This window comes from Brachycentrus maculatus, unplaced genomic scaffold (genome assembly GCF_059751285.1).
Source record: "Brachycentrus maculatus isolate JH-2025_06_01 unplaced genomic scaffold, ASM5975128v1 h1tg000272l, whole genome shotgun sequence".
In the NCBI taxonomy this organism is placed as follows: domain Eukaryota; kingdom Metazoa; phylum Arthropoda; class Insecta; order Trichoptera; family Brachycentridae; genus Brachycentrus; species Brachycentrus maculatus.
In genome coordinates this window covers 89,724-116,492 of record NW_028281023.1, presented here as the reverse complement: position 1 = coordinate 116,492, position 26,769 = coordinate 89,724, and the positions used below count along the sequence as shown (strand labels likewise).

General features: G+C 30.8%; 1 protein-coding gene across 3 annotated transcripts; it reads left to right on the top strand.

The window, feature by feature from the left end:
* The first annotated feature begins 9,663 nt into the window (after positions 1-9,663).
* Positions 9,664-26,627, top strand: LOC148305479 (uncharacterized). 3 transcript variants are annotated; one of them, XM_088266629.1, is made up of 9 exons: positions 9,664-10,211; positions 20,184-20,214; positions 20,638-20,876; positions 21,301-21,404; positions 23,135-23,264; positions 23,968-24,113; positions 24,382-24,590; positions 24,879-25,159; positions 25,417-26,627. In XM_088266629.1, the coding sequence occupies exons 1-9, from the start codon at positions 10,170-10,172 to the stop codon at positions 25,567-25,569; spliced, it is 1,335 nt and encodes a 444-aa protein (XP_088122755.1). In that variant the 5' UTR covers positions 9,664-10,169; the 3' UTR covers positions 25,570-26,627. The 3 variants fall into 3 exon arrangements, with proteins under 3 accessions (XP_088122755.1, XP_088122754.1, XP_088122753.1); XM_088266628.1 differs by having other exon boundaries at positions 21,268-21,404; positions 24,891-25,159; positions 25,417-26,626; XM_088266627.1 differs by having other exon boundaries at positions 21,268-21,404; positions 25,417-26,625.
* The last annotated feature ends 142 nt before the right edge of the window (positions 26,628-26,769 follow it).

Here is a 26,769-nt window from a genome sequence, read left to right as displayed (position 1 = left end):
GAAGCTCTAAACCGGGACAAGTAGAGAAAAAAGACAAATACAGTGGAACTTCTTATAACGAGCATAATTCCTTCCAGCATCTTATTTGGTTAAGCGAAATACTCGTTGAGTGATACATTTTTTCCCATTGAAATCAATGTAAAATACGATAATGCGTTCCATGCCGAAAGAGGACTAATATTTTATCTATTTTTTACTGACGTTTATTTATATAAAATTACTTAAAAATTGTTAAGGAGTGTAACAACTTCGAATAATATTTAATGTAAAAAAAAAACTGAATAAACAATTAATTTGTGACATCTTATAGTAAATTTGTATTTTGCCGACGCTTCAAAATTTGGCGTAAATGTGTCACAACATAATCATTGAATAAATTTGTAGCCCGAATAGCCACCCATAATTCTATGTAAGAAATGCACCATCTGAATAGATAAATAGACAGTGCTCGCGCAAACCGAGACAATATCTAAGCCGGCCGGGACACCGGGACCCGTGTCTGAAACCGGGACAATCCCAGTCAAACCGGGACGTATGGTAAGCCTAACCATAGGCATTTTTTTCAGCATTTTAAAAAATAAATTACGACAAAAAATAGGACTTACAGCGTAGGTACGGATTTAAAAGCCACGCATATACGAATTGATACATTATGTCGACAGCTTATTAAAATACCGTCATTCCGTAATCGAAATTTACTAATGAAATTTATAAATAAAATTACTGATATTATATCTTAGTTGGCAGTTGAATAATTAGTAAAGGTAGTTTAAAAAACACTTATATCAGACAAAGCATTAGTATTATGCAGATTAAAGATCACTTATTTTTTATGTAACATTTTAATTATATAACACATATAATTAAAATGACCGGAAGACGAATATGCCTTATTAAATCAATTTCATGTGAAGTGATTTCTGAAAGTTCCTGTTTTTTTCTTCTTTAATTTAAGGAATGTGTAAATATTACCAGTTCTAACCTTACACAAGCTTACACGAGTACGGGTTGTAACCCCGACTGCAGTAGTCATTTCTAGTATTCTCATTTTCCTTAATATTAATTTCTCGTTTCCTCTTTCGTACAACTCTAATGTTTAGTCATGAATCTGGAGAACCTGATTTCATATAATTACTAACGATCAAGTTAATACAGTGTCTCTCCGGTGCAGTGCTCTATGTACCAATAAGCGCGGATAGTGGTAGTACAGATTTTTTGCTTGGACTTGATTCGTCAATTGATCAGTTCATTTTATCGTCGATCCGAAATGAGGAGAAACCCGTTGCGTTTGGATGGACAGTAATTTAGAACGATCGTAAATTTAGCTTTTTACATCCTGAAATGCGTGCTCTCTATTTACAGTAAACTTGTAAAATTTGCTTAATTAACTTTATAAACTTGATAAACCGTTCTTGAAATTAACTGTTTTCTAATATATTGACATTTTATAACTCACAAATTTTATTTTATGGCATTTTCGTGTTCTTATTTCAGCTAATATTATATACAAGTTCATCAGAAGTATGCGTGGATCGGAGCCAGAATCGTCTAACCTCAAAAATTTAAGAATATCTTTTATCATCCCAAATGGTACAAGTACGCAGAGTATTCTATAACTATCAATCGAAAAAACATCATGAAATTAATCACCGGTGACACTTTATTAAATTACATAGAATCTTTATATTAAACTTATAAATTACATATTAATTTATGTGACAAAAAATACAAATTTTAAAATAAATTTATAAATATCTACCATAATTGCCTAACTCGCATCTCACCTTCGAGGTTTAGTTTTTCGTTGTTATTTTTTTTCGAGGCATACATGTATAACTTTTTTCTAAGATATCAATTTTATTGTAAGCACATAAATATTTAAATATTCTTATAATGTATGGTATTCTAATTTGTAAATAAGTAAATCATAGCAAAATAATGCGTAACATGGAAAATTTCGTGATATACTTGTAGAATTATTTTAGTATTAATAATAATTATACTAAATATCTGATTATATATTTATTTATTTTACTAAATTTATTTATTTAACTTAAACTTCTTGTTCAGAATACACGTACATTGAGCGGGCTTATTGCTAAGAATCAATATCTTACAACCAACAAATATCTTGAGAAAACATCCAAAGATATTCATTGTGTCGACTGCGCGCTCAAGTTTAATCTGTTTTTTTTCTGAAAAAAAGCTGCTTGTAAGTTTTCTGATAAATAAAACGGTTATTTATTATTTGGCCCGAGAGTGACATCATCGGGTCGGGCTACCACAGTCAAAATACAATATCATATACATATTTTATAACTTTTGAAATAAGTACTTAATAATAATATTAATAATATACATTTATATGTACATCATATAATATTTTAATTCATGATGCAGTAGACGCACATATTTCTTAAATATGGGAGATTGATATCCAATTACAAAAATGCATTATAAAGATCCAAAACACTGTTATAATGACTATGTATTTGTTAAACGGCTTTTACATTTTATTGAAAATAAATTTACATGATATAACACTTTAAAAATTTACGTCTTTACTCCAACGAAAAGACGGGTGAGTAACTAAATTATATTGATCTGTGAAAAAGTTACTTTATCATTATCTTTACAGTTTTATAGCTTGAACATCGATAGGTATTAAAACTCAAAATGGTTCTACATTCAAATAAAAACTATTTCAAACAAATACTGATCGCGTGGAACCAATTATTTATTATTTTGCGGTTTATATCCCATTAATTCTCGTCAAAAAAATTGTTGGTTGTACCTAAATTTTAGAGTAACGGATTTAAATATTTGTAAGAAAAGGAGAAAGGTACCCGACTACTTTGCAACACTTAATACTTATTTAGTCCACTTACCGCGCCCTCGTATTGTATGTATATAGGGCACTGCATCGGATCGACGCGGTGTCCTGCGCTTCAAAAGTTTCAATGAATAATTAAAATTAAAATTTTCAGTGTTACCTTAATAACACAAATATACTATATATATATATATATATATATATATATATATATATATATATATATATATAGGGTCCGCCAAATAACATTTTTTTTTTGAAAATGGGGCGCAAAACATCGAGTGTAGCTTCGGCTGTGTGGCACATAGCGCCGTCCTGTTGAAATCAAATGTTGCCAATATCTTCTTCTTCAATTTTTGTGAACAAAAATCCGTTCAACATGGCCCGATAACGATCGCCATTGACTAACGGCCACTCCTTGCTCATTTTCAAAGAAAAATGGCCCAATTATGCCTCTGGACCAAAATCCGCACCAAACAGTGACTCGTTTTGGGTGTACCGGCTTTTCAATGTATGCGTGCGGGTTTTCTGTGCCCCAAATACGACAATTTTGCTTGTTTACATACCCGCCAAGATCAAAATGAGCTTCATCCGAAAAGATGATTTTTTTGGCAAAATCGGCATCTTCTGTAAGTCGAATGTCGCAATATTTCCCAGCGTTGTTCAAGCGTATACACAACCATATTCGCTCAGCGGAAGGATAAAACTAATTATTTGTCAAATCAGACATGAGCTAAGTGTTACCATTCACGAAATAAGCACTAGTTAAAAAAAAAAACTTTAGATGGCGGACCCTATATATATGTGTGTGTGTGTGTGTGTGTATGAGGGGTGTGCATGTATAATTAACATAAAAAAAATATCTAACTAACTAACCATCACGCCTACCCCAACGGGGAAGAAAAGTATATTATTATTTATAAAATGATTCTAAAACATCGCTGGTTTTAGTTAAATAAACATTAATTATGGATGGCAAATACCTCTTTAACCGCTAACCGATTATATACGTATTTTGTTCCAGTGTTTTACCAGTTGAGTTTAACTGCCGGAACGTGAGAGAAGAAACATCTGCTTCGGCAACTTCCTTACGACGGAATATAACTTGAACCCACTTGACACTACACGGGAGGTCGGAAAACTATTACACGAAGAAAATATCAAATAGATACTATTCCTTGCTGTTCTGAAACGGTCATTTTATTATTTCTATAATTGAGATAATCAAACATTGATTTTAAAAATACGTTAATATTTTGATAATATTACTGGTTATGGTACTTTTCATGACCTTATTGCGGGAGTGTTTAATACTGCAGGTCTCACTATATTGCAGGTGGCTGACATAAACATTCAGTGTTGATCACTTTCAATTTAATTCAGGAATTTTACTTATGACGAATGACTTATCCTATTTTTTAACCGTTTGTCAATTCATATGGCGGGAAGTTTTTTAAAACATCCTTTTGTTAATTCATGTGTTTTTTTTGTTGTTGGGCCTAATATTGGTAATAATATATTTTTTTTAAATTGAATCGCTAAATGGAGATAGATTTATAAATACTTACCCAATTACATGCTCCCATTTTTATGTATATATATATATATATATATATATATATATATATATATATATATATATATATATATATATATATATATATATATATATATATATATATATATATATATATATATATATATATATATTTATATTATGTATAGATGAAACAATATACCAGCCAGGTCGATTGAAACTTCAACGCGTGGTTACTAGGGAAAACCGATATTTATAACCAGTAAATAATAATACTTATATACACATATATATATATATATATATATATATATATATATATATATATATATATATATATATATATATATATATATATATATATATGTATTTATATATATATATATATATATATATATATATATATATATATATATATGTATATATATATATATATATATATATATATATATATATATATATATATATATATATATATATATATATATATATACATGTATGAGTAAAGAAAGAACGGTTAAACAAATTTATGGAGCGAATGTAGTTGGAAAAAGAAGCAGAGTACGACCGAGGAAAACTTGGCACAATCAGGTATGTCAAATTCTTGAAAGCGGCCGGGTCAGGAGTCGTAATAATCGTCGGGTATGTATGAGGAGATGCATGAATGTAGAAGAGGCAAAGAATGTTTGCAAAGACAGAGTGGTATGGCGTTCGATTCTCTCTGCCTACCCCTGCGGGGAAGCGGCGTGATGGTTAGTTAGTTAGTTAGTTAGTTTAAATATATATATATATATATATATATATATATATATATATATATATATATATATATATATATATATATATATATATATATATATTATTTACTGTTTATAAAGATCGTCGTATAACCAGAAGTTATAATAAAAGCTCCTCTTCCTACTCACTTCTCAAGTCGTAACCGCTTTTCCAGTTCAAAAAACAGTTGCTAAACCATTATCCGCTGAACACGTTAATCCACAAGATAATAATATAGGTATTCATCTTAAGAAAAGCTGTATCTTAACTAAAGCATGTTAAGAGAGCACGGAGCCTGATCAGCCCACTACTTCCTGACTTCCTCCACCTGATCATGTTCCGTTCGCACCTACTATCACTCTGCATCTTCCGATCATTGTTGAACAGAAAAGAAGACAACCATTTTATGTTCATTTGGCACCAATTATTTCATTACTATAATAAATTTATCGGAATCGTATTAGGAAATATTTAACATGTTTGTATCTTGCATTGATTCATTCGTGCGGAATATTAGAAAATACGATTTTTTTAAACTGAATTAGTGGATATACTCGTTAATATGTATTTGATTTCCTTTTGTATCTTTTAGATATGTACACTCTAAATCTGCCATTTAAACTCAATGATAATAGCGGCTAATGAATATTTGGGAGACACCGAAAGAGCTCTACAAATTAGAACTTAGAGGTTGATAAAATATTTTTTTAGGTTTCGAAAGATTGTTTAGAGTGCACACTGTTGGTTGAATTCAAATCCCAACAGACAATTTCAATAGCATCTCTATGTATTCGTCTGTATCGTCTACCTGTTAGTGGCTTTAGTGGTTGTCAGACTGTATAAGATTATAATATTAACAAGATTCTTCAAAATGTGGACAAAATATAGACATATGTACATGCATAAATTTGTAAGTCAATTGGTTGATTATTCAAATATTGATTAATATTAAATTTAAAACAGCATTTACTGCATATTATTTTTAAACAAGAGCCGTATGTTAATACGTCAAAACGATTCAATAAAATATTTATTTGTTGGTTATGTATTTCCACAAATTTTTAAAAAAACAATATTCAAGAAATTGGAAGAAACTGTTCAGAGGTAATTTTAAACTTTAAATATTTTCATTTTAAAGTGTTTTGAACATACTTCGCGAGAAGTGATAATTAATAAAATAGTAGGTAAGTAATTAGCTTCGTATCGATTAAAATAATGATTAACATTGGTGCGTTTCGCCGCCAGTTCTTCGGTACTACCGATAACGTACTCTAAATATAACTGCACTTGTCGCAATACGGGCGGGACGCTATGTGTAGTATGTAGTATGCAACATAAGTAAGCTTTTACCTGTCAGAGGTACAGTGTTAACATTTGTTGGTAACAGATACACGCTTCAATAAAATTGAGAATATGTACTTGAATGGACATGCGGTGTATCTTGACTTCGGACAGCACGCCACTCCAGACGTGCAGAGCAGAATATGTACATCAAACCGGTTTCATTAAAATACTCGGCATATAATTTCCTTTTAGAATGATAAAAGTTTTTACCTCATGAATGTAAAAATTAAGAACAAATATTATTATTTCTATTCATACTACATGGATGGTATTGAAGCTGTCAAATGACAAACAGCGATCAATGGTTGAATGGTCAATAATCGATGGTTCGGTTTCAGTGCATTAGTGCGACTCTAAAGAACTTATAAAGCGCCATTTTCGTACATGAATACCTTAAGTGCACTTAAACCTTAAACTCTGGCGCTCTAGCGCTCCATATAAAATAATTGGATTTGAAAATCTAACTTTATAAAACACACAAAGTTTTAACTATTTCAATGACGTTACGACGAAATTACTTTTTATTGTATTTGAATTTATGTCATGTTTGTATATTAGAAAAGAATTTAAAATAAGGAAAGAAGAAAAAAGTTACAATATACTCACGATATGACAATATAAAAGCACCATCTTCGTTCATGAGGAATTCGCCTTCTTCTTCTTACCTCTACTCTCACTCATTTGTGCATAGGATGGCGAATCTAATCAGCGCGGTGATAATACGATCGTTAGTTAAATATATGAAGAAAAAGTGATTAGTATACTTCGAGAACTCAGGGTGAAGGATATTACGAGTATTTCTATATGGGAAATGAAAAATAAGAAAATGAAAATTTGCTAGTTCTCTCGGGTTGCATACTCGTACTCGTACAAGTTACTGCTAATGTGTGCGAGTCACTTGAGATAGAATCACGAGTACGATTCGAACAAAAAGACAGCACGTACCAAATTACGCTCTGTAACGGAGTATCGCAAACTCTTCGCTATTATATAAGGCTTACATGTTTAAACTAATAAAACGTTAATATTCTAAACTGAATATCATCATAACTCCAGCATCTTTTGGGCAAGCATACTCGTAGCATATATGGTATGAGACGTTTGTTTCCGTTATAATATTAACTCAAGGGGCGTCGCAACATGACGTTTTCAAAACAAAAAAATACCTTAAGCTCTTCATTCAACAAAGGAATATATTTATAAAATCAGTTTAAAAAAAAACAACAAGAAATAAATTGATGTCACTTATATTTCATCAACGTGCTATTATTAAAACCCCACCATTTCACATTTTCAAAGTTTGTTATACTGTAACTTTTTAGTAATAGTGCCGGTTAATGAAATTTAATTCGTGGTATTTTTTTTTAATTTCGATATTTGATATAAATGTTCTGTGTGTATGTTAAGAGCTTATGGTTACGAAAATACGTATGAAAATACTCCGTTGCTATGGCCTGACAACAAACATAATAATAACAGGCGAATTAAAATGATAATGTTTCTTGTATATCTACGTAGAAGGTTCGGTGTAAAAGTGCTAACTGTACAGTTTCTAGAAGGGAAAATCCTAATCCATTGTAAGAACATCTTACATTTATTTAACATAATATTACATAGTACTTTATAAGTGTAATTGTTATGTTGCTACAAAAAGTAACATCCAATTATTTAAGACGCTAAAAGTTTATGACTCCTATCCGCATTTCGTTAGAAATTTTTACAATGAACCGTAATATTATAATTATTTATAATTTTCTTGTACCTAAACAACTATTATTATCATAAAAAATATATGCACACTCAAATATATAAAAATCCACGATCGCAAGGTTAGTATTTTTTATAAAGAAACAAAAAAAGACTTTCGACTATTGAATTAGCGTTTACTATTCATTTACCATATAACACTATTTATAATTCAACTGACTTTTTTTTAAACTTTGACGAAGCCTAGGTGAAATAGCTGTTACAAAAATCATTAAAAAAACATTTATTCGCCGTGTTTTGATGTATATTAACAATAATACATAATGCAAAAGAGGATATAGACACCAGTGTATATCTATTGCTAAAAGTGCACATATCGTATGCATCTCTTTTTAGGGAAGTACTCGTAACGCCACTGAAGAAATTACAAAAATAATTACATATATGTTTTCAATATTTCTTATGGATTTATAACCATATCTCTGTTGTATAAAATGTAACCGTTATTATGTAAAACAACGTACAATTTCATGGTTTTTATTTTTTTAATTGTGTTTAGATTATACGCATTAATCCCTAATATTGAGAGAGTATGGTTTGACGAAATAAATACATAGTTCATAGTCATCGATATTGCTTTTTTCAAGCCTATTTAATGTTGCCTCAATCATTAAATCAATTGCCGACAAGAGAGAATCAATGTGATATAACTGTCTCGCAGTAGTCACTTCGTGAACCAAATCAAAGCGTTTCTCAAACCGCAAAGCTTCTTTTATTTTAATATAAACTCAGCGATAAAATGCGCAAAGAAATGAATATGCAACTTGAAATGACACTTGTTTTTCTAAAGCTTCATGTATTTTTTCAACGGTTTTACAACTATGTATATATCAGTAAATAAGTATTTTCATGACATTATCTTTAAACATGAACGCTTTAATTGGGAATTCGCAAAAATACCTCCATCCTGTGGGAACTCCGTATTACAGAAAGATTTTCATTTGTCGTAATCTTTAAAATCCTACTTTAAAATGAACATGTAATTGGAGTAAAAGAATCCAGAGCATATTAACATATTCTGAATAACATATTCAGGGCAGAGTTGCTGGCTCCAGGTCACGTGGTCGCTCCCCCATTTGCCGCACGGGCCAGATAAAAGACTGACAGGTTCTGCTCCGAATGAATGGGCTAGACAGTTTCGCAACATGACAGATATTTCACGTGAAGCCAAAACAAATGACCACAACTACACTGTCAAATAGGAACGATTTTTAATCAATGAAATTGGTAATGTGTTAGGTACATGTTTAGGATATTTACTTCACTATAGTACAACATTGAAAAAAACATTCTAAAGAATGTTTTTATCGCGAACCACAGGTTTACAATAGGAAGGTAGTTGACAGAAAGAAGGCACCATTTCTCGCTATCTCCCGCCATGCGCCAGTCAATGTGAGCGCGCGAACACAACGGTCGCTGGTCGCTGGTCGCTGGTCGCTAATACGCAACTCAGTCAAACAAAATAAAGGAAATTCTAATTTCTTTTATAAATCACTAAAGAGTTGTGTGTATTACCACCGAATGAAAAAATAACAATAAAAAACTTACTTGAAATTAAAAAATCGCGTGTGAAACAATAAAATAAAATAAAACATCGACGACATAACCACATTTTGTGATCTAAAATATCCATTTGTTTTGTTTGATTTGTTATAATTTTCCTGAAGTAAGATACAACGTTAATCAGTTTCTCACGTGTGTGATTATTCTTTGTATCCTTTTCAATGAGTCTGGAAATGTGCAGCGTACCGCAATCTTTACCGTAACCGCAACTGATGCGTGCACAGACCATTCATTCAAACCCCTGGATATAAAGAAAAATATAATAGGACAAATTAAAAGGAAAAACATCAAAGGCAATATTCACAGTACGAATATTCCAAATTGTTAATGTTTTAAAAGATATTTAAGATGGCGCTTAGGGGTCTTGTGATTATATTTTCGACACTGTTGGTAAGTAACAAATAAATAATTTGTATTTAAATTAAATAAAATATATATATTATTAATTCCACAAGCTTCATAAATATCAACATCGTTTTTATGGTATATGTAAATCAGCCTAATCCTCTATTCCTAAGATAAATAAATTACAAAATTCGGTAAATACGTCATTTATCGTCTAAATGTTGGTCGCGTGAAAAATGGTGATGTTAAACATGGTGATGTTTTATAATATAAAATTAACGAGAATATAATATTTCACCTTCAAATCTAAACGATTTACAATAATAATATAATTCTGTATTGCCACAGATTTGTAGATTTTGTGGAACCATGTTATGAAAAACTCCCGATATCTCTTTTTTTAATTGTAATACTCTAAAAATAGGGTGCAATATAAAATTGTATATTCTATTATAAGCATATAAACTTATAAGCGTATCAAATGTACGCTTTAATATTGTGTGAAAATGGTAAAATTAAACGTGAGAAATTATTTTTATTTTAAAGTCTGTCTTCACTCTTAATCTCCACAAAACTAATGCGAATTTCTTTAAATTTGACCGAAAAAAGTCGTGCTAACCAGTCCGTGACTATGGATGGAAAAAACATTTGCACAATTAGCAACAATAGCGTGCCAAATTATAGCTAATAATTAGAGGTAGGTTCCTACTCCTACCTACAATCAAATGTTCATACTTGCTGCGCTTCTCACACTCGGCATAAAAAGATTAACTATTTCATGAAGCTGCTTATTTTTAAACAAATGTATCTTTTTTCATATTGTAATCTTTATTTATTTTATACTTACCCGTATTTCCATTTGAAGAAATAAATATTTACTATGTTAAATTCAGAGGAAACCATTACAATTATGAATATTAATACATACACCAAGAATATAATCTCCTTACATCTGAACTAGAATCTAGGTCCTTCTGCTATATAGGTACTCTGATCTATCCACTGGGCGACTGGACGAAACCGTCTTTTATTTACATATTATGTATTTACAAATGTACATACATACATACATACATTAATGCATCCACATTTAAATCGGGCTGCGGTCCCGTGTTTGTGTTTGAGTCCACTCTACCACAACTTGATTTATATTTTTAATAAAGGTCTACTTAGGCCTACAAAAATAGTATGAAATTGAAATATTTGTGTACATATATAATTACGAGTAAGAACACAAATATTAATTTTATGACCAACAAATAAATGCTCTATAGAAATTTTAATTATTTTTTTAAAGACATGCCATTAAATTCATTGCGGGTGGATTTGAGAAACATAAAAAGATTTCGATTACAATTATGTGCACTGATTTCACTTTTATTATTAGCCCTTAATTTCAAATATTACATGGCATTTTGTAAATTTCTCAATATAAATATTTTATCCTATTTTTTTTACTTTTCACCGCTAATAAATGTGATTTAAATCTACTTTTAGGTAATTTATGCATATGTTTACTAAGTATGTATATGTATGCACTATATTTATGTATATTACAATACATATATGCAAAAAATATTAGTATGTAGGTAAGTACAGTACATTGAATGAATATTCCATAATAAATTTCTTCGTGACCGAGGAAAATATACATCTAAGTTGGTGTCCATACGTTTATTTTGTAATTAATGCAATACGACTAGTTCATAGCTATTTTATTTATTTACAAATTATGTCTCTTTTTTAATAAAAATCTGCAGCAAATAACATAACAGATCAGGGATGTACTAATAATCAAATTAATATATCAGTAGGATAATATATGATGTGCCACTTTTTAATAATTCCGTGACATTATTTACTTACCAACGACGTGTTTTTTTAAAGAAAGATAGATATATAATCTAGCGATTTTTTAGAAAAAAAAATATAAAAATTAAAAAGTTTATTAGAAAAAATCTAAATCTCCCTAAGAGGCAAATAAATATCAGTTAAGCAAATAAATATCAACTTATTATATTTTCATAATTTTTTTTAGGATTCAATTTTAGTAAAAAGCGCACATTTGTTTACCTTTAATGGCGACAGATATTTTTATTGGCAATATTAAGACTATAAATTGATTGAAAGGTATTATTTTTTATTTCAATGGGATAAAAGCCAGTATAGTGCCTATTTAAATATTGTTTTACCGTAATTCAAGAAATGTATTTATGGATAAATGGCTTTTATACCCAATTATTATTATTCAATTCAGTGAACTAGAATTTTTTGCTGTCATTAATTGAATACCGGTATGGCAAAAAACAGTTGATATTTTTATAATTCCTAGAAAATACTCAAACGTTGAATTTAATATGTTTCAAAATGAATCAAGATTAAGGAAAGCATTCCTCTCTGAGGTCAACATGTCATTTGTTTGTCTTTATATAAATACACAATAAAAATCTTTTTTTATATTTTGACATCTCATATATAAAAAATAATCCATATTCTTTTACTATAAGTCTGTGTATTTACAGAGCTTATGACATATCTTTAGACTAGTTATGTGGTCACTTTACACACATGTAACATTCACCATTCAACTCATTGACAACTACATGTGGTTGGCCACACGTAATTTTGGCAAATGAATAGAGATTTTATTATTTAAATTAATGAGGCTTTAATTGATTTATAAAACCTTAACTGTCAGGGAGCATATTGCCCTTAGGAAAGAAACATTTACCCCAATGAGATATGTATATTCATGCAGAAGTATTCTAGACTCTAGACACTAGACACTAGACACGCGTGAGCAGTTATGTTTTTATCTCATTATTATTAAGTGTCTCGAGTTGACTTATCGTAGTATCAAATTACTATGATTATCTTCCGTTTACTTAAACTTTTCAGTAAATTGCCCCGACAACTGTAATACTAACTTACCTTACAATAAAACTAACCAAATGTAACGGAAATGATGCTCGATCGAATTGTTGGGTATGCCGCATGTCGTAAACTGGGTTATTTGTAAGTGCATTTCTGCAAATGTACTCGTAATATGTATGTAAACTGGTGTTCCCCGGCCCCCGGCGCTCCAAATCCTATTGGGACACATTTCAGTGTTTATTCTACTCTTCAGAGTCATCAAGTTGTAGTACCAGCATCTCGGTCCAATGCCAGATGAAACAGATCTGGAACTCTAAACTAATGTTTATTTTTCGCCTTGGATACTGTCTTGATAGTCGCTTCCTTCTAACTCCCTTTTGTCATGAATGTTTCTTATCGGCATTTTTTCGAATCTAGAATATCTAATGTCTTTTAGATATAAAGTATAATATACATATACATATGTGTGTGTGTATATATATATATATATATATATATATATATATATATATATATATATATATATATATATATATATATATATATATATATATATATATATATATATATATATATATATGTGTGTGTGTTTATTCATACAACTTGACTTAGTTTATGATTACGATATGAAAAATTGTCCCATGTAATACAGTTGCTAAATAATTAGAACAGAGGAATTTCAGAAGACATTACGTGGTTTCTTAAACCGTTAGTTCGAGCGCACAATAGCGCATCAAGTAGGCAGAAAGAAAGCAATGAAAATAAAAGGACGGATATCCGTCAGTGTATTTTTCTATTCTTTATTAAAAGATGAAAAATTTATTGAGATGGTGATATATAGTAGAAGGCTTAGTATTTACTAGACCTAAGACCTTTTATCGTCTGGTTAAATCGGGGTAGTCAAATAAAACTTTTGTAAGGACTCCTACATAATAAAATTTACCATTTGTGAATACACACTTATGTGTTTTCCTTTCTTATGAAGGGAATTTAAGACTGTGCTAAGTTTACTGGAGTAAAATATAATCAAATAATAATATAATTAAAATGTAATAAAATAAAATATCATTTCTTTATTATAAAAACTTTTCTTAGATGGTTTGGGCAAGTAGAGCGAATGGATAATATAATAATTACCAAGCACATATACATGTTGGAATGTTGTCAATGGAAGAGAGTGAGAATGTCCAAGAAAGGACCGAATCGATCAATATCTGAAATCTCCAAAGGTAAGTTTCCAATGCCAACTGCTGGCCAAGTGTTACACTTCTGCGGTTATACCGCGACACAGTAATAAAGAAGTTTAAACTTTTTAATTCATTTTTTACTATGGAAATTCAGATCCATATGACAATAATGAATCTATAAATCGTTTTTTGTATCACATAATTGTCAATGGGTTTACCAAACTTTCGTTCTATGTGGAAATCACTGTTTTGTCTCTGAGATCAGAACATCTGGAGTGTAACTTTCTGCTTACTGATTTACTTCTGGTCAGTTATAATAATCAGAACACGAGGATTTATCTGATTTTGTTACGCATAACTTTAAATAATAAGAATCTCATTCACTGGGCTAATGAAATTATATTATATTACAGTAAGCTAGCGCCTAAAGACCTACATACTTTGGAACAGTGAATAGTAAAAATAAAATTAGAGCATTCAAACAACAAATTTTGCACTGTTTAAAAAATAGAACAATAATTAGTTTATCGGAAAAAATTCAATAGCAGGAAGTTTCCTTAATTAAATTTGTGGGTCACTATGGCATGAAACTGCAAACAAAATTGTAGCCTATCTTTTTACTTGGGTACCTACTACCTACTACCTACTACCTATTACCTACAATCCATAAAACTAACATGTTGTGATGAATACATTAATATAGGCCCAAAAAATTATATTGTTTTATAATAAAAAAAGTACATACACATATCCAATCAAAGTTACCCAAATGAGTAATCACAAAGTATTGCAAATGTGTGCCTATAAATATATATATATATATATATATATATATATATATATATATATATATATATATATATATATATATATATATATATATATATATATATATATATATATATATATATATATATATATATATATATATATATATATATATATATATATATTTTTTTTTTTTCTCTATCCTCACTAGGTATTTGGAGATACCTGTTCTGAGGTAGGCAGGGTATTCTTATTCCTTTTATAATATAATACAGCTTTATATATATTTTTAAAATCTAAAGGAGTAACATTACAGAATTAGAAAATAGGATTAGAAAATAGGACTATACAATTATAAAACACTGACACTGACACATAGATCAATCACACACAAACTCTCATTTGCTGCTCCAACTGTGATCTTCCAATTTTTAGGAGCCATTCCTTTGTGTGCATCTTGAATCCATTTCCAACTGAGCACAATACTTCTTGTGGGAGCATATTATAAATTTTAGGGCCTATAAAATTTGAATGTCTTTGGGCAAACGAAGATCGCACACGAGGAACACTTATTTTGCCTTCAGTTCTTGATCTTGTGTCTTTAGAGTGGTTAATGACGTATGGCTCTCTGTTTTTGTGCAAGTCCTCTAAAGTTGACTTAATGAAAATCTGTCTTACATTCAAAATATTTGCCCTACGAAACAAGGGTTCAGACTCACAACGGAAAGGCTTCCTGAACATAACTCTAACTATAGCTTTTTGCACTTATTACTATTTAATAACGTAATTTTGCATAGTTCTAGCTAACTAAGTTAACTATGTTAATCTAATATAAATATATATATATATATATATATATATATATATATATATATATATATATATATATATATATATATATATATATATATAATATATATATATATAAATATATATAAATATATATATTTAATGCAAAAATGTTATTAAATGCTTTCACAAAAAGCACTTAATCAAAAATAAATTCCAAACACAGGTATGATCGTAGGTAGGAATATCACAGGGAATCAGAAGCAGTATAACAGTTACCCCCATAACTTAAAAGAGATAACAGTGTCAGCATAATTTGCATTTGCGATTTTGAATATGAATGTGGCACAAACTCTTACAGCCATCGTGTTCAAAAGATTTTTGATAGCGGTATTACTAAGTCGTTCAACAGAGCTGAATCAGTATTTTTTGCAGAATTTACACACGTGTTCTACAATACGTAAAATAATGTAATTATGTTCATATACTTAAAAGAAGTATATATATGTATATTAATGGTCCAGTACAATAATGCAGAATTTCTTGATTATTTTTAAGTATTTTTTGTCTTTAAGCCTAAATATTATTTATATAAAATATTTTATATAAATAATATTTATAAGAATTATCATTATTTTCGTGATATTTATTGTGATGTTATAAAGTGTGCAGGCCTTTAAAGTTCATTTGGCGCGTCCAATATAAGAATAAGTCCTGGAGAAAATGGAAAATAATATGTCAAAGTAATTTTTTGTTTACTTAATCAGCGGTCACAAAAATGAAATAGAGCGGAATCATAAATAGTATTTTGATATATGTACATTCATATTAATAGATTGTGCACAGAATTCCAATTCCATAAATTTAATTAATTACATATGTGGTGGTCCTATATTGCCTAAAACTATTTTATAATAATAATAATAATCATTTGGATAATTTTTAAAGCGCCATTTTCGTAAAATACTACCTCAAGGGCGCTTATAAAGACATGGATAATAATAATAATGCAATTTTGTCCTGTTTACTGTATTCTATCAAAATCTTAATTTAAATTGCGATAAAACGTTGCCAATTCTATGTTAAACCAATATGAAATCATTAAATCGCACCAAAACGTAACAATTTTACAAGAATTCCTGATTACTTAAAATTATTTATAATGGAGACGTTTTGGTGAGGACCTCCACATATAATCATCAATCACAAAAGTCATGTTGTACACTTGCGAAGTTCACTAACTTCACCTTCAAATCAAAAATTCTAAAATGATAATTATTTATTTTTATAAACTCGGGGAGCCCTGATTCGTCCCTGGTGCAAGTGGGTTACCAAATCCTGAGCGAGTGGCCTTACTCATTTTATTGTCTATTGCCCCTTTCTTGCATTGTTACCATTGACTATTGCCATTAAGCTTCATTGCTCTTCCCGCCGAGCGAGTTGAACTCGAATGGCAGTGCTTCTTCCTTCTACCTGAAGTCGGTAATAGCGCAACTTAGCATCGTAATGTACATAATACAGGAACCCAGTTCGGTCCACTGGCACTGACCACTGACCGAATATTCACGGGTCGACTGCCACGCGCGCGCGCGCACGTGTGCCTCGTTTTTCTATTCGACCATTTTCTTATTTTATTAACTCGTATTGTCTAACAGTTAGACAATAGGAAGTTGATGAAATAAGAAGTTAGACTCTAACCGAATGTACCGGGTGGTACATTCAGTTAGCACACTTCTTAAAACTCAAACCCCCTAAATTATTGTTGTTAACAACTTGTAAATCAGCGTTAAATAATTTTGCCAAATAATATTTATGGCATTTATAAAATGAGAAAAAATTAGAACTTTTAGAATGTCTCAAAAGAGACGAAGTAAAAAAGAAATGGCAATCTGGAAATCCAGTCATTTACAAAGCTTATGACCTTATATATATATATATATATATATATATATATATATATATATATATATATATATATATATATATATACATATATATATATTTCACATTTTAAAAACATATTAAAATCGCACTATATTAATTACTAGCCAATAGAAAAAAGTGCTACGGTATGTCCTTAATTATTATAGTGATTGCTACTGTATAATATTAATACTGTAGTGACTTTTTTGTTATCATCATTTATCAGAAACGGAGTTTCGTCGTGCTGATTTCGTTAGAACAAACTGTTTATTTTTATTAAAAAATAGTATTTTATTTTAATGTGATAAAATGCAGTTTTCCAAGAAATTCTAGCAGAAAATCTTAATATTTTATTTTAAGTATCTAGTAATATATTTTGACGATAGGTTACGAAACAAAAATGAAAACATAAATTTAAATTTAATCTTATTTTGAAAACCTATTTTAAGAAACGGGAAATCGGAGTGAGGTTTTATATTCTTAAATAAGTTGTTTTCATTGTTCTCACTTGTTGATGGGTAACGCGAGGTCACGACCATGACAACGTTGACCTCCGAATGGGGTAAATTAATGTACCAAGAAATTAAATATGGCATTGTTCTCAGTACTAATTTACACACAGAAATACAAACATTCATCTTTATGGAAATTCACTTGCATAGGAAATGTTAGCTTAGTGCAAAATGGAGAGGGTCTACAAAATGTACGAGTACATATGTTACGACTAATTTTAATTCGTTTTGTAGTATTTTTAGGTGCCATCAGATCATCCCTGTGATGGAAATTTGTTGTTTGTTATAAAATATAATCAATTCAATGGTTTTTACATATAAAAATACAACTTTCATTTCTCGGTTACCTGTATTTAAGAGTTAAATTTTAGATTTTAAAATACAATAATTGCATTATTGTTTACTTGTGTACATTGTCAAAACGTATTTAATAAATATTAGAGTGAAAAATCTTTTACGAAACTCTCCCTTAATCATACTATTGAGGATTTTTCAGTATGCCATATATTTACATTTTAGTATGTTAAATGATTTTTTTTAATACGTCTGTCAGTTTAAAAAAAACAATAGTTAATTTTAAACAATAAGAAGGTGTTTCCAAATATAATTGTTTGTGTGATAAAATTTAAAAATAAAATACTATATTTTTTTTCAAATGATTTTCAAAAAAAAAACTTAGAGAAAGAAATTCTTTTTTTCTACATGCTTTAATAAAAACAAAAAGTATTGTACTTATTGTATCATAAAAACCATTATCTAAATAGGAATTTCAATGAACTCATAGAGAGGAATTTTTTTCTATCAATAAACTGACAGGCTTGTATTTCAACCGCAATACCACAAATCAGCGTCTATAAATTTATTACAGTACCTATAATTTCCTTTGAACGGTTATTCAATTAAGTACATATCATTTCCGACAAAGCTGCCTCACTTTAACAGTTATTTACACACGGCTGATTGAATTTTCGCTTTAAAGAAAGGTAAGCAGTACTTACCTTTTTGTGTCAATTTTCTGAAAATAAAGGTCTACCTTTACACGGTTCAGAAATATTAGCCACATTTACGCAACATGAATTTGTTGTTGAAATAAAATTTAATTTATAAAAATAAGTAGAATCACGTTCCGTAAACTATCCACAGTATAGTCGTGAGCTTTGGTAGGTAGGTACATAAGTGCTACCGGTAGTGTCGACAGGGATGTGGGTTATTTCAGTACAAATGTATTTTAGTATCAATCTTATTTTGGTAGAGGAGTATATTTTTTTTAATGATGTTACAAATAATTTAATGAATTAATATAAATCAATACACATTAATAAAAAAAACAATGCAAGCGAGTTAATAAACTGCATAAAAAAATTACCATACATGTTTTTTGAAACGAATATTGGTGTTCTTGTAAAACACCCAACTATTTTTTATTTAATAAATTATATATTTAAACTTAAAAACAGGCCGGATGTGTTTGAAAATAGGAATCAAATTGTGGCAGAGTGGTGACGAATCTTGTAACTCTTACTCCAGTCCACAACTCATATGGAACCACAATCCAACTGATTAACATTATTTACTACTACATATTCTCGTAATTTATTGAAATAAATACCTTGTTACTAAAATATAATAAGAAATGAAATTAGATTTTTTGTACCTCTTCTTTATGTGCCATGATAGGCCCCCCCGACGTCGACTTACACTTGAGAGTAATCCTGTCTCGGGCAGCTCCAAACAACACCTCAACGGTTCTGATCTCCGTCCAATCTCGTCTCGTATATTCTTGGACATATACCATATATTTCCTCTATGAGGAAAAAATTATCTCTTAAAATTTTATCTAAATATTAGGACTAAAAACCGTATAAATATTTTACTAAAATTGTAAATTGATGACAATTGACCTATTTCTTGATAGATTCGAATGAGATTATACCATATTTATGTATTTAAATTTAATTTTTCAGGTTCATTCTACATTTTCGCAAGACTATGATGGTAAATATTATCTTTTGTTAAACATAATTTTGTCAAAATATCACATGATATATTTTTTTTTACCTTTACTGAATGGTGTGCCGGGTACTGCATCACTCCTACGCTCTACATGGTATTTAATAAATATTAAAATAGAAAAATCTTTTATATTTATTAAGATCCCCTGGGATTCAAATTCGTAACATTCTGTATGCACAGAATGTTACGAATTTGAATCCCAAAAAGAAAAATTAAAAAAACTATTTCTAATCTGGTTCTCAATTCTGACCCTTGTGTGAACTTAATCATTGCACATTGAACAGCTCAGCGCACCATTTTCATTATAATGAGATACCTACCAATGACTTAAGTGAAGAATACTAAATTGTACTTAGGATAGTTTCAGATTATGTCATTGTTTTAAGTAAAATCTGTTTATTTCAGTGACAGACATTCAGTGCACATTCAGTAGTCCCGGGGCCGGCGGATCCCGAGACTCCATAGCAGCCCTCCTCCGCAAGCCCGAGGGGTTTAGGGGAGCCCCGCTGTTCGCGGACGACCGCTCGGTGGACGCGAGAACCGACCCCTCGTGTCAGATCAGACCGGAACCGAGTGACTCGCAGGGCCTGCTCTATAGACTGAAAATAACAGACTTCTCCAGGTGTGGAGTGCTCAAGAGAAATGTGGGTGCACAAACTTTATTATTTCAACATAAACCTACTGAAAATCAGCAACCTTTAATAAATGAGATACCTAGTGCATTGAAAGGACTTTGTGGATAGTGTATTTAAAGTGCCGTTGTGGTAGTATGTATGTGTAAAATGGCGCTATATAAATTTTCCACGATTATTATTAAGTATAATAATAAACATATATCTCGCTTATTAATTAGAACTTTCACCCCTTTTTAATATATTTTAGAAAGAAAAAAATCTGAAATGATAAGTAATTTATTAAATTTAAAGTACATTCTCAGTTTATATTTATTGTTTTGCACGTTCCATTTACTGAGTATTCAATGTTTTATAATAATCTTACTTTTTCACTAGATAAATACATTTTTTTTTAATTTAGGGGTTTGTCCATGTACGCGTCTGGTTTCCCCAGTTCCCAGGCGTTGTGATGCAGTCCGATCAAGAGCTGATCATCATGTGCAAACCTCCAGAACCAACAGTAATAGAAAACAAGGCAGCCGGATTTGCAGGCAGTTTGTAAGCAATGGAAAAATTACTGATAATTTTTTTAGACTTATGTCTCTACGATTTTTTTTTAGATGCTTAATATAATCAACATTGAAATCTTTGAACCAGTTCTTCGGTAATGTTAGAGTACAGCTATCCTTAGAGAAGAGTGATGTGAGAATGTCGTTGAAGATGAGATAGCAATATACAGTTACAGCCATTGAAGTCCTTGAACTAGTTCATCTGTAATGTTAGAGTACAGCTATCCTTAGTGAAGAGCGATGTGAGAACGTCGTTGAAGATGAGGTAGCAATATATAGTTACAGCTATTGAAGTCCTTGAACTAGTTCTTCTGTAATGTTAGAGTACAGCTATCCTTAGAGAAGAGCGATGTGAGAACGTCGTTGAAGATGAGGTAGCAATATATAGTTACAGCTATTGAAGTCCTTGAACTAGTTCTTCTGTAATGTTAGAGTACAGCTATCCTTAGAGAAGAGCGATGTGAGAACGTCGTTGAAGATGAGGTAGCAATATATAGTTACGGCTATTGAAGTCCTTGAACTAGTTCATCTGTAATGTTAGAGTACAGCTATCCTTAGTGAAGAGCGATGTGAGAACGTCGTTGAAGATGAGGTAGCAATATATATAGTTACAGCCATTATTTTAGTTTTAGCCATTATAAGATCGAAAAAATGTGATTATTTTCAAAGAAATTGTGATATGTACCTACTTATTTTAAATTTAATTCAATTTCATTTTGTAATTGGAGGATAGGTAGATATTAGTCTTATTTTACTGACTTATATACTAATTCTCTAAACAGCATTACTAATGACCCTTATCCGCACCCAGTGATGCATAGGGTACTGTATAAAATTGATGTAATATAAATACAACACTGACTAGTCTAGAATAGTATAAAATAAATATGAAGATGAAATATCACTTTTATTTATTTTGACCCACCTGGAAATCAAACCCGGGACCCCAGCATGGTATGCTAACCGCTACGCTATATGGAGGTGGATGCAAAAGACTGATTTCGAACATAACTTACTTCTACTTTACCAAGTAGAACAGCGCTTCTCTGCAGAGAGGATGGAATGCCAAAATTATTCGTCAGGTTTTGGCACTTGGATGTCGAGTGCCACTGATTAACAAGAGAATATAATGATTATTAACTGGTTCAGAGCGGCGGTGGGCTGCAGGGGCTCGGAGGGGCTCGGAGGGGCTCGCCCGAGCCCCTTGTTATATTAAGAGAAAAAAATCAGTACAAAAATGCAATTTCAGTGGTTGGTTTGAATGTATTATGAAACAAAACTTCATTGCCTTTTGAAATTTCTCGAGAAATATATTTAACAGGGGTGCGCAATAAAAGAGACTTATCCGTTTTTTTCATTGTTGAATAAAATTATTTTACATCATAAAAAAATAAGTCATTTCTATATTTTTTTGTTTGATGTGCATGTAATTATTTTTAATTATTATGTATTTTGGATAATTAAAACAAAATTAAACACCTCCCACCACCCCCTTCCCCCTCCACCCTTCCCCCTTCCCCCTTCCCCCTTCCCCCTTCCCCCTCCACCGCTCCTTGTTAAAAATTTGGCAGCCCACCCCTGATTGAGAGTAGGATACAGGGATTAGGCACCAGACTTGTGTCCTCTTCTTTCCTTTCTTGCATTTGAGCATTTCTTTCAATTCAAAAGGTTTTGCAAATACCCCGTGACAATGTTTCAAAAATTTTTTTTGTTACTCAGTCCTCATGGCGCACGGGTATCAGGAGTAGTTGAAGAGACACCGGGACGGCTGGAGTATGAAGTCGCACTGTATAAGGAAGCTCCAGCTGCAAGATTGTCTAATTCTTCCAATGAACTTCCAGTTGACCAGGTAAAACGAATTCATCTTCAATTCCATTGTTGGAGATGTAAATTTATGTATCACAAATCTTTTATTTTTTTTTACCCATAGAACGCTTTTTATTCCTAACCAGTGATGTCATCAATCAATTCCATAACAGCCAATATTATAGAATTGATTATAAAGGCTCTTGTTGCTGTTGCTGGAGTGTGTTTTCAGCACTAATTTTCTTTTCTATCATAGCTGTAAAGCTGTTTTTATATTCATAATATATCAGAGCATTACTTCTCAAAAAATATCAGTAAAGTTTCAAATATTTTAACAAATATTTTAATAACAAGGTTAAAAAAATAACTAACCATCACGCCGCTTCCCCGCAGGGATAGGCAGAGAGAATAGAACGCCACACCACTCTGTCTTTGCAAACATTCTTCGCCTCTTCCACGTTCATGCATTTCCTCATACATACCCGCCGATTGTTACGACTCCTAACCTGACCACTTTCAAGTATGTATTTGGCATACCTGATCGTGCCATGTTTTAACAAGGTTGCTATACATATATTATACTGTACCCTTAAAGGGATTTTTCACAAAAATGAAAACGGGAAAAAAATATCCTATTAATGAATAAATAAATTTTGTAATTGATTCTTCACTCTAATATTTATCAACTTTGCCTTCACATAATACGAAGAATAAAAAAATTAATATTAAAATCATTTATTTTGCAGGCCGTTCCTATCGGCACCAAGTTGCAGCTTCGAGCTAGGATCAACCCAGATTCGGCATGGAAGTATGTGAAGCTGATGGAAGTCACCGTATCTCCTGACCCCGATGATCCCCATACTCCTGGAAGTGTGACTCTTATTAAAGACGGGTATGATTTCTCACTAACTACTGATAATAAAAAAAAACTATTTTCGATATTCCCTGAAAGTTTTATTGTGATATCATTTTCTCCTATTCTTGGGTACCATTCCAAGAGGGGTTTAGGTTTAATCCCTACTCTGCCATAACTTGATTCCTATTTTGAAATACAAGCCAAGCAGTTTAACCTGAAAATATGGTTGGATTGAAATATTTGTATTTATCATACAATACATCTACGTGTTTGGTGTAATAGTTATTTGAATGAATGTTTTCAGTTGTCGGAACCGTGATTTCTCATCCATCATACCCCACCAGCCAGCGCGGTACCGAGACAAGCACAATGAAGTATTTCTGGACTTTGAAGCCTTCTTACTGAGTACTATGAAGGAACGCAGTACTCTGTGGATACACTCACAAATAAAAGCCTGCATGGACACTGCAGACTGCCAACCTGATTTCTGCTTAGATCTGTATGAACCATCAGGTAAGTTTTACACATTTAAAAACATACATATGTATATTCAGTATACATACATATATAGAGTAGGTCCACCAGTTATCAAAATCAAATCACCATGTTGTTAAGTAAATTATTGATTACATAGTAGGGTGTATGAGAAAAGAATAATAGAAAGATAAAAGGAGAATAGCAACAATGACTCGGGTGGTCAGGGTTGAATATCCGTAATCGATCTACGTTATGGCAACTAAAAAAATATTAATTTATTCAATTCTTGTATACTTGTAAAATTGTATACTTACTCTGAATTAGTGTCTCAACCAGGTCATGGCAGAAGAAAACGACAAATGAAGTTCATACTATATGAGAACTCCACAAACCCTCAGAAGTCTTCACACGGAATGCATGCCGAAGCTCTTACACAGAAGTATAATGACACTACGCAGTTTACTAAGTTCAAAGAGAATATTGAATACACTGTTGTGATGCCGGGGGAACTATTTCACAAGACCAATGCCATGGAGGCATCTTGCAACTCCTCTCTCGTCATAGCCGGTGCTCTGGGATGTCTTCTCTTCATATCAGCAATAATTGTAAGCAACTTTAGCTTTACTATTTTATTAATATACATATACATACTATGTTCTCTACAAATGAACCTTCAACAAACTAATGTTGATGTCTGATTAACCAAAACATTAGGAGTATGTATGTATAACATTAGAATATAAGTTCTTATTTCTTCCAATGAATGACTAATACAATCTGTTGTAACATTGTTATTTTCCTTTTTTATGATTGGCGTTTTAACCAGTGTTTTTTTTCCTTTCTGATTTAAAAAAAATTTCAGATGTGTTACCTAGCCAGCAGACTTCGCGCTACAGTTTTAAGAAACAATATGTCGCATCTCTCAAGTAAGTCAATTGATCAAATAGTTAGAGAAGTCCATGCTTCATCATATGGAGACTCTATTGGCTATACTGGGCGCCCTACACTGCAGTAATGCATATGATATACAACAGGAAAAAATAACTACCCTGCTCTTGGATTCGAGGCTGGATCTTTGATTGCTGGTCAGATGTGTTATACAACTAAACTAAGCAGGCACATCTCAACTGTGAAATTCACCCTTATTCACCCACATTGTTGACCATACGAATTGGTGCTTCTTTATAAAGAAATACTTTTATTGCACAACAGCTAAATTACAGTGATTAGATATTTGTCTTTATTCATGTCTGCTTCAAATATGGAGCCTGTTATATGAACATTAAAATCTTGATGTATAATTTGTATTAAAAAATAGTATGGCAATTTATATTCACTGTAAAATAATCAGAATTTGTCACATAATACCAAAATAATTTTTATCTTTAAATATTTATTATTATTTTTAAGGTAGGTAATGTTTAAAAAAATGTTATTTAATTTTATTCAAAGAAGATTATATACAGATGTCTGTTATAATATTAAATATTATTGTTTAACTTGTGACTGAGAAATAATACTGATGTAAAAGTGCTCTCGCTTTAATGTACCTATTTTTCAATCATGACGAATAACATTAACAGGTAAAATTTAAAGTTGTTTGATATTTATACTATGTGCTACCATAATTACCTGAAAATGGGAATATATTGACCATTTTAAGCTTAAAATGGAGTGCGACTGAATATTCACATTTGTATCGAGTTATAACTATATTATTCAATAACAAAAAATTAATCTTTATAAAAATAAAATATTAAAAACAATAATTTAATTTATTTATACAACTAAATTTTTACTTTACTTTTTTGTTACTTTGTATAACAAATAAAAAAAATAGTTATCCAAACCATTGGTTTTCTTATTTTCATCATCACATACACGTTTACCTTTTTTTACTTGGAGCACATGTACCGTACCGTAGAGTAAGTGTAACAACTGCTATCGACCCTTTTCTTACTTGCAAAAGTATGTTTGAAAGCGCTGGCATCTAGGATTTGCGTAGTCTCTGTGAAGATTATCATATCAAAAGTGTAAAAGCAGAACCATTCCTGAATAATATTTGCGAAGTGGTGATTTTCGGGAAAAACTTAAATAATGCACAGAAACGGATATACAAAATGAAGTATTTTTTTTAAATTTAAAAAAAACACTGGAATTTGATATATTAAAAAAAATGTTTTTGCTTTTATAATGTTGACTTCAGTAAAGTGTT

Coding starts and splice junctions, on each gene's coding strand:
- LOC148305479 (XM_088266627.1), top strand. CDS start 10,170: ATGGCGCTTAGGGGTCTTGTGATTATATTTTCGACACTGTTG. Junction 20,215..20,637: donor ATTTTCGCAAGACTATGATG/GTAAATATTATC, acceptor TGTTTATTTCAG/TGACAGACATTCAGTGCACA. Junction 25,160..25,416: donor TCTTCATATCAGCAATAATT/GTAAGCAACTTT, acceptor AAAAAATTTCAG/ATGTGTTACCTAGCCAGCAG.